General features: G+C 57.7%; 1 protein-coding gene across 2 annotated transcripts; it reads right to left on the minus strand.

The window, feature by feature from the left end:
- Window positions 1–169: 169 nt before the first annotated feature.
- PSME1 (proteasome activator subunit 1) lies at window positions 170–8,511 on the minus strand. 2 transcript variants are annotated; one of them, XM_048819434.2, is made up of 11 exons: window positions 8,273–8,511; window positions 7,789–7,821; window positions 7,493–7,555; window positions 6,965–7,066; window positions 6,539–6,593; window positions 6,322–6,419; window positions 4,542–4,610; window positions 4,394–4,461; window positions 1,454–1,508; window positions 1,134–1,220; window positions 170–834 (listed from the first exon to the last, which is right to left on the minus strand). In XM_048819434.2, the coding sequence occupies exons 1-11, from the start codon at window positions 8,309–8,311 to the stop codon at window positions 754–756; spliced, it is 750 nt and encodes a 249-aa protein (XP_048675391.1). In that variant the 5' UTR covers window positions 8,312–8,511; the 3' UTR covers window positions 170–753. The 2 variants fall into 2 exon arrangements, with proteins under 2 accessions (XP_048675391.1, XP_048675390.1); XM_048819433.2 differs by having other exon boundaries at window positions 6,539–6,596; window positions 8,273–8,506.
- Window positions 8,512–9,287: the final 776 nt, after the last annotated feature.

Consider the following 9,287-nt stretch of genomic DNA (forward strand, 5'->3'; position numbering starts at 1 on the left):
CAGCATCCTCCTCCTCCCCCAAGCGATGGGTGTCGGACAGCAAAAAACCAAAGGCCATTCAATGTCCCAAACCTCCTGACATGAAAACTATGACCATAAAATCCCCCAAGGAATTGTCTAGAACACCCCGTTCACCACCGATGTCTGACCCAACAGAATTTGGGGGCCGTTTTCTTTCCATTCGTTCATTTTATTTTATTGCAACTCCTTAAAATGCTAAGGAACATAAAGCAAAAATCATTGCCAAAAGGACAAAATAAGGAATTAAAATGCCAAAAAACTAAATTTCTGGGGGCAAAACCTTCCATTTAACGCAGAGTTTTGGATTTCTGTTTCTGGGATTTGTTTTTACATTCATGGTTTCCATTTCATGACGCTTGTACTGAATTTCTCTCATTTGGCTGTTTTACAGCTTTTCTTCATTGTGGCCAGGAGAATTTTTGGCATTTCATGCAGACTTGGAGGCAGAGAATTTGTTGCCATCAGATCTCGTCCTTCTATTAATTTTTTTGCTGCTTAATTTCCTTCATTTTTTTTGCATCCTTAAAGTTATTTCACAATTTTGTTTTGGTCCGGTCAGTTTCCTTTTTAGGTGAAGTTTTTGGCGCCTTTTTTTTTTAAATCAAAACCAGCCACGAAACCCCTAAAGCTCTAATTTTCTGATCGGCAGCAGATGGCAAGACAGGAAGTCCCGCCTTTGCCTCTCTTTCCAACCCGCCCTGTGACTGGTGGAGGCCAGAGGTGAAAGGTTGTTCAGTAGATCATGCCCTTGGTTTCTCCCCGCGGCTTCTTGATCTTCTCAAAGTTCTTGACCACGATGTCATAAAGAATGGCCTGGGGGTGGGAGGAGATGGGAGAGTCGGTCTAGTATTGGGGTGCTGCCGGCTTCTAGGGGTGAGGCTAAATTAGGGGTTCACCTCTGTCCCTACCCTGAAGGATCCAGGTCTTCTGGGGTCCATTTAATGTTGGCCTTCAGCCCCCACCCCAAACCCACTCCCTCCCAGAGAAGCCCCCCAACTCAGCTGTCTCTCCTTCCCCAGATGGCTGGGGCAGCCTGAGAGTGCACTCTCCCAGCTATTCCCCTCAATCCCCCTGGCCCCAACCCCCCTCATTCTCCCCAGCCCCCCACTCACGTAGAGGTTCCGGATTTCCATCACCATCAGCCGGATCTCAGCGTATTGCGCCTCGTCCAATTCGTGCACCAGCTGCCGGTAATCGCCCTGCGGGGGGCAGAGCCGGAGACATGAGAGGCCAGTGTCTCCTCCCCACCAGCCCTGGGGTCCCAGAGCCCCTGCTGGGGAACCCTGGCATCCGGGCACCCCCTCTCCCACGCAGTGGAGAACCCTGGCATCCAGGCAGCCTGCAGTGGGGAACCCTGGAGTCCGGGCAGCCCCCCTCCCACGCAGTGGAGAACCCTGGCGTCTGGGCAGCTGCACCCGTCTCAGACACTCACCACATGAGGATTTTTGGCCGCTTTAGCCACCGCGTCGCCTCTCTCGGAAAAATACCTGTAGGCGGGGGGGGATATCAGAAGTCAGAGCTGAAGCCCCAAAGTGGGAGGCGGTCTTATTGCTGGGAGGGGGGGCCTGGGAGGTGGCTTCCCCCAAGGGTAGCCCAATCTCTCCACAGTGCAACGCTGACAAAGTTTTGGGGTAGTGAGAATTTCCTTGTTTTCCACCCTCTCAACTTAACAAAATTGCAGCAAATGGAACGCAACCCTTCCCCCCCCCCCCCCCCCGAACCAGTACACGATCTGCATTTAAGGAAGTTAAGCTGCATTCAAACCCTCTTTTTGCTGCGTTCATTTATTTTGCACTGAGCAGCATTTGGCTTGTTACATTTCCTTTGGGGGTGGGCGCTTTGGTTTTGCAGGACTGAAACTAAAATCGGAAATGCCAAATTTTTCATCTTGAGGAAACATCAACGACCAACGAATTTTAGTGGGCACAAATACTGGTCCCTGCAAAATATTATGGCTCCTTGTACTAACCACAAATTCGATTTGTAACACACAACTGTACGTGCAAAACCGTAAGGCTTGCAATGACTAAATCAAACCGGCTGGCACTTTGGGTTGCAATCAGAAAGGAGTTTTTTAAAAATTCAAACAATATTAAAGGTCGCAAATCAAATTTAAAAGACAATGAAAGGCCATTTTCAAATGTTTGCAATTTTCATATTTTGCGCTCAATGCCATTAATTGTTATTAATTTGCTCTCTTTTTAAAGCCTTCATTAATTTTGCATCAATTATTTTCCACATTTAAGATTCCTTGAGGGGTTTTTTTAGATTAAAAGTTTGACGGGTGATAGATTTTGCATTTCAATTGTTTTTGCAACCCGTAGTATTTTGCATTGGACACAATTCATTGGCATTAAACGTTCCTCTCTTGTGGCAAGCGTTGGGGGTTTTTTGCATTTTATATTTGGTTTTGCATTCTAGTTTGACGTGCAACCGTTGCTGGTTTGCACTGGAAAATTTCCCCTTCGCTGCTTTTCACAGTGTTTTTATATTTTCATTTCTTTATTTTGGCAAACTAAAATGGTTTGCATTGGACAGCTTTTTGCATTCTGGAAACGAACTTTTTTTTGCTAGTTTTCAAGCTTAAATGTTATGTGGAAACTATGTTTTATTGCATTTAATTTCCATTTTGGGGGGGGCAGGACAATTTTGCATTTACTCTTTACAACTTTCTTAATTGCAAATTCAGTTGCTAATTCCACAAACACATGTCCCTGTGCTTACTTTTAGGCCTCTTACTCATGATACTAACACCCAGTAGTAAAGTTAAGCCCATGTACAATACATGTTTGTAGGATTGTGGCTGAAAGGTTTTTACAATCTTTACATTTGCATCTAACAAATGTTTTTTACAGTAACCGTTCCCCTTTGCATCCTTCAGATTTTCCATTTAATGGTTTTTGCATCTACCGACACGATGCATTTTAACTCCCTTTGTAAATTACAAAATACGAAGGCTGCAAAGGAAAGGGGAAAGTGTAACGCTAACCTTCTTAAAATATCAACTGCAATGTAAAATACATATTTTAAGCTTGGGGGGCAGGAAGCAGAATGTGTGTGGGGCAGAAAGAAATTTTTAATGCAAACAAATGTTATGAAATGCAAGTTTTCTGGTTCGGAAACAAAAATTAAATGCAGGGAAACGTTCAAAGTAAAAAAATAAACCTGCCAAATGAGGGAATGTTAGTGCCTAAAAAAGGGAAAGTACGGTGGGTGTCAACGTACCTTTTTCGCTGGTTGGTTTGTTTGCATTTTAGTTTCCTTAATTTGGCTTTTGCAAATTAAAATTCTTGCATTTAATTCAGAAAATGGCTGTGAAGGGACTGAGGAAACAATTGTTTGGATGAAACTAAAGGCCAATTTAACGCGGGAAAACCAATGTGAAAACATTTCAAATGGACAACTGTAATTTGCAAACAAACAGAAATTGAATGGAAAACCCCTTGGAAGTGCAGAACTTTAAGGCTGCAGAAACAAGCCAGGTAAACTCAGATTTGATTTTTAAACAGGTTTTTTTAAATTAAAATTAAGTGGAAAATTTTCCATTCCCCAAAAAACCAAAGCAAACGGCCACCGAACTGTAAAGGTTGAGAACGTCGTCAAATGCAAACGTTCGAACTGTTAATGAAAAAGAAAAAGCAGCAACTTGTGAAATGCAAAACGGCCTTTTTGTCACCTTGCCAGGCCACATCTCACAAAGATTTTGCATTAAAATGTTCTTTTTCCCGTCGCTGCTTATTGGTTTCTCACTGACGGAAGTGACTTGGGCATTGAAATGTCCTTGGTTTCTGATGGCCCTAAAACTTTTGCTGTGAACAAAACTTTCCAGCCCCCACTTTTGCAGAAACCTTCCTCTCTTCCGCAGCCGATTAAAACCAGGAAGAAACTTGGGGTCGTTTGTAGTCGCCTCCTTGAGGGCCAAGCTTAAAAACTTGCATTTCAACAACATTTGGCATTTTAATTCCTCTCGTGTGAAAATGACGTTTGCTTTTAATGAGGATTTTTGGCATTGAATTTCCCTGCTTTTTTGAATAAATTTCTCAGCGTTGGACAACGCGCTTGGTATTTAATTTCCTTGGGGGTTTTGCAAGCGTAAAACGTGGCACTGAATGAAGTGTGTTGCCATTTCAATTCCTTGTGTTGTTGGGAAAAAATCCAGTTTCTCGGCAATTAACTCCCTTGGATTTTTCAAATTCTTATTCCCCCTGCATTTAACAGTGGCTTTTGCCCTTGAATTTTCTTGGTTCTTGTGGGTGATTGGTTGATTCTTTGTCATGCTTTTAATCAAGTTGCCTGGGATGGTGTGGGGGGAGGAGGGGTCATCCCTGGCTTGGATTTGGGGGCGAAAGGGACCCCCAAACTTGGGACTCACTTAGAAATCTGGGTCTGAAATCCTTCCAGCTTCGTCCGCAAGGCCGTCATCAGCTCAAACACCTTCTCCTGGGGAGGGGGAGAGGGGGGGCAATGAGCCGGGTGGGTGGGGAAAGAGGGGGGCAGGCTGGAGAAGGGGGGGCACTCACCTGGACTGCAACCCCAAAATTATTGCCGTCTTCGATACGGGGCACCTGGAGTTGAACCCAGACAGTGACCTGGTGGGGAGAGAGACCATGAGTGTGTATCTGTCTGTCCCTGCTGCCCCCTGCTGGAGGGGATGGGACCTGCTGGGTGTGTTACCCAGGGGTGCCGTGCATCCTCTTGTGCTGCGCGCACTGGGAGGAGCGTCGTGCGGGGGGCGTGTTTCACGGCGGCCTGGCCGGGGTCGTGCTGCGCGCACGGGGGGGGGAGCGTCGTGCGGGTGGCGAGTTTCACGGGGGCCTGGCCGGGGTCGTGCTGCGCGCACAGGGGGGGGAGCGTCGTGCGGGGGGCGTGTTTCACGGGGGCCTGGCCGGGGTCGTGCTGCGCGCACGGGGGGCGAGCGTCGTGCGGGGGGCGTGTTTCACGGCGGCCTGGCCGGGGTCGTGCTGCGCGCACGGGGGGCGAGCGTCGTGCGGGGGGCGTGTTTCACGGGGGGCCTGGCCGAGGTCGTGCTGCACGCACGGGGGGCGAGGTCGTGCGGGGGGCGTGTTTAACGGGGGGCCTGGCCGGGGTCGTGCTGCGCGCACGGGGCGGGGAGCATCGTGCGGGGGGCGTGTTTCACGGCGGCCTGGCCGGGGTCGTGCTGCGCGCACGGGGGGCGAGCGTCGTGCGGGGGGCGTGTTTCACGGGGGGCCTGGCCGGGGTCGTGCTGCGCGCACTGGGAGGAGCGTCGTGCGGGGGGCGTGTTTCACGGGGGGCCTGGCCGGGGTCGTGCTGCGCGCACGGGGGGGGGGAGCGTCGTGCGGGGGGCGTGTTTCACGGGGGGCCTGGCCGGGGTCGTGCTGCGCGCACGGGGGGGGGGAGCGTCGTGCGGGGGGCGTGTTTCACAGGGGCCTCGCCGGGGTCGTGCTGCGCGCACGGGGGGCGAGCGTCGTGCGGGGGGCGTGTTTCACGGGGGCCTGGCCGGGGTCGTGCTGCGCGCACGGGGCGGGGAGCGTCGTGCGGGGGGCGTGTTTCACGGGGGCCTGGCCGGGGTCGTGCTGCGCGCACGGGGGCGGGGAGCGTCGTGCGGGGGGCGTGTTTCACGGGGGCCTGGCCGGGGTCGTGCTGCGCGCACGGGGGGCGAGCGTCGTGCGGGGGGCGTGTTTCACGGCGGCCTGGCCGGGGTCGTGCTGCGCGCACGGGGGGGCGAGCGTCGTGCGGGGGGCGTGTTTCACGGGGGGCCTGGCCGGGGTCGTGCTGCGCGCACGGGGGGGGAGCGTCGTGCGGGGGGCGTGTTTCACGGCGGCCTGGCCGGGGCCGTGCTGCGCGCACGGGGGGGCGAGCGTCGTGCGGGGGGCGAGTTTCACGGGGGCCTGGCCGGGGTCGTGCTGCGCGCACGGGGGGGGAGCGTCGTGCGGGGGGCGTGTTTCACGGGGGCCTGGCCGGGGGCGTGCTGCGCGCACGGGGGGGGGAGCGTCGTGCGGGTGGCGAGTTTCACGGCGGCCTGGCCGGGGTCGTGCTGCGCGCACGGGGGGGGAGCGTCGTGCGGGGGGCGTGTTTCACGGGGGCCTGGCCGGGGGCGTGCTGCGCGCACGGGGGGGGAGCGTCGTGCGGGTGGCGAGTTTCACGGGGGCCTGGCCGGGGTCGTGCTGCGTGCACGGGGGGGGGAGCGTCGTGCGGGGGGCGTGTTTCACGGGGGCCTGGCTGGGGTCGTGCTGCGTGCATGGGAGGGGGGCGTCGTGCGGGGGGCGAGTTTCACGGGGGCCTGGCTGGGGTCGTGCTCTGGCTCCGTCTCGTACTCACCAGCCCCAGCTCCTCCTTGGCGCCCTGGATCTCGGCTTTCACCCGGCTCACCAGTCCCACAACCGTCTTGTTGCTGCTCACGGGGCCACAGGGGGGCGCTGGGGAGAGACAGAAAAACGGGGGGGTTTGGACCCACAATCCCCTCAGAAGCAATGGGGGGCAGGGGCCCAACCCCTGTCAATGGAGGGCCTCCCCAAGATCTGGGCCCTCCACTCACCTTTATCCTCCTCCTCCGACTTCTTCTCGTCTTTCTTCTCGTCCTTCTTCTCTTCCTTCTGCCCCCGGACGAGAAGGACAGGGAAAAAATGGGGGTTGGGTGGGGCTCCCGGCCCCCCCCCCAACACCCTCCTCCCTTGAGGGGTGACCAAGCTATAGAGCCCTCCCAATTTCCTCCTGGCCACAGAAGAACCAAATGTGAAAATGGAGGTAAAAAGACCCCCCAGACCCACCCCCAAATTCTCCCCCCTCTGGTGAACCCCCAAAAGAACCGAGTGAGAAAATGGTGGTGCAGGGAGGGAGACAGCCCCAGATCTGCTCCATGGGTTTGTGGGGCCCTCATGACCCGAGCCCTGCCCCGATTCTCAGCTGTCACGCCAGGGGGTGTGTTGGGGTCCCCCCCAATGTTGGGGTCCCCCCAACTCACCTTGCGGCGCTCGGCTTTGGCCTTCTCCTTGGCAGGGTCAGGGATGGGGATGTCAAGTGGGGCCCGCAGGGACTCGAGGTCCCCCACGTTCAGCGCTGGGTCCTGGGGGGACAGGGAGGGGTGGTGAGCAGCTGGACCCCCTGGAGTGACCTTTCACCCTCTGCCCCAACCCCCCTCTCTTGGCCCCCCACTTTCCCCCCCAATGCTCCTTCTCAGCTCCCCATGATCCCCCCACCCTTGTCTCCTGAGTCACCAATCCTGTTTCCAGCCCCCCATACTTTCCCCACCCATCCCCCAATCCTCTTCCAGCCCCCACATTCCCCCAAACCCCTTTTTGCCCCTGCTCCCAAATTTGCCTCCCACCCTCTGCCCCCAAAACCTCTAAAGTCCCTCCGTGCTCCCTTCCCCTCCAGCCTCCTGACAGTCCCCTTAAATCCCCCCAACCCATGTCCCAGGCAAACCCACATCCCCGCTCCCACCCCATTCTCTGCCCCCCCCATTAATCCTCCCTCCCGGCCCCCCAAATACCTTGAGGAAAGCATCCAGCTGAGTCATCTTACTGGGGAACCGGGTCCCAACGAGTGCTTCAGCCTGGCGGATGGGGAGAGGGTCAGTATGGGGGAGGCACTGCTGGGGGGAAGCTCGCAGCCCCTTGTCCCCCTCCCTCCTGCTGGCTGGGGGCACGGCTGGGGGGAAGCTTGCAGCCCCTTGTCCCCCTCCCTCCCGCTGGCTGGGGGCACGGCTGGGGGGAAGCTTGCAGCCCCTTGTCCCCCTCCCTCCCGCTGGCTGGGGGCACGGCTGGGGGGAAGCTCGCAGCGTCTCACCTGGGTGCAGAGCTGGGTCCGGAAGGAATCCACCTGGGGGGGGAAAGAAATTTCGGGGGAGGTCAAATGTCCCAGCAGGACGCTCCCTCCGCGTCGTCCCCACCCCAGGCACCCCGCCAACCCACATATCCCCCCCCACCCCGGGCACGCCGCCAGGCCCCGACACCCGATCCCCCCGGCCACCTGCCCGGCCTTGCCCCATCTGCGCTGGTGACGGGGCGTGGAGGGGCCCTCCCCCCCCCGCCTGGGAAGCGACTGCCCCATGGAAACCTCTCCCCTAGAGTCACTGCACTGCCCCCTCGGGCTTGGGGAAGGTCAGAGATCCCCCCATCTACACTCCAAATTCCCCAGGCAGCCCCCCTCCCTGCTCCTCCGAGCCCAGCCCCCCCCGCCCCACTCCCCCTCCGTGTCCTCCCAACCAGGCCCCATATAAATCTGCCCCCCCCCCGTCCCGCATTTCCCCAGCCAGGGACCCTCCCCTTACCTGGGCCTCGGCCTGGGGGCTGACCCGCAGCGCAGCCATGGCGGGGGGGGCGCTGGGGGGCGCGTGGCGATGATGGTGCGAGTTGACAAGTGAAAACGAAAGTGACGGAGCCGCGGGCGGGGGTGGAAGTCCCGGCGGAGTGAGCGGGGCGGGTCCGAGCTGCAAACTTCCCCCAGCAGTGCCCCCAGCGGGGGAGGGATGGCCGGGCTGCGAGCTTCCCCCAGCAGTGTCCCAGTGGGGGAGGGATGGCCGGGCTGCGAGCTTCCCCCACCAGTGCCCCCAGCGAGGAAGGGATGGCCGGGCTGCGAGCTTCCCCCAGCAGTGTCCCAGTGGGGGAGGGATGGCCAGGCTGCGAGCTTCCCCCAGCAGTGCCCCCAGCGGGGGAGGGATGGCCGGGCTGCCAGCTTCTCCCAGCAGTGCCCCCGGCGGGGGAGGGATGGCCAGGCTGCGAGCTTCCCCCAGCAGTGTCCCCAGTGGGGGAGGGATGGCCGGGCTGCAAGCTTCCCCCAGCAGTGTCCCCAGTGGGGGAGGGATGGCCGGGCTGCGAGCTTCCCCCAGCAGTGTCCCCAGTGGGGGAGGGATGGCCGGCCTGTGAGCTTCCCCCAGCAGTGCCCGCAGGGGGCGGGGTGTACGGCTCCAGGCTGGGACCTTACCCCAGCAGTGCCCCCAGCGGGGGTGGTCCGGGTTGCAAACTTCCCCCATCAGTGTCCACAGTAGGGGAGAGATGTCCAGGCTGCGACCTTCCCCCAGCAGTGCCCCCTGTGGGGGAGGGATGGCCGGGCTGCAAGCTTCCCCCAGCAGTGCCCCCAGCGAGGGTGGTCCAGGTTGCAAACTTCCCCCGGCAGTGTTCCCAAGGAGGGAGGGATGTCCAGGCTGCAATCTTCCCCAAGCTGTGACCCCAGTGGGGGAAAGGATGGCCAGGCTGCAAGCTTCCCCCAACAGTGCCTCCAGGGGGGAGGTATGGCCAGGCTGCAAGCTTCTTTTAGCAGTACCCCCAGAGGGTGAGGTGTGTGGG

Source organism: Caretta caretta, chromosome 13 (genome assembly GCF_965140235.1).
Source record: "Caretta caretta isolate rCarCar2 chromosome 13, rCarCar1.hap1, whole genome shotgun sequence".
Lineage (NCBI taxonomy): Eukaryota > Metazoa > Chordata > Testudines > Cheloniidae > Caretta > Caretta caretta.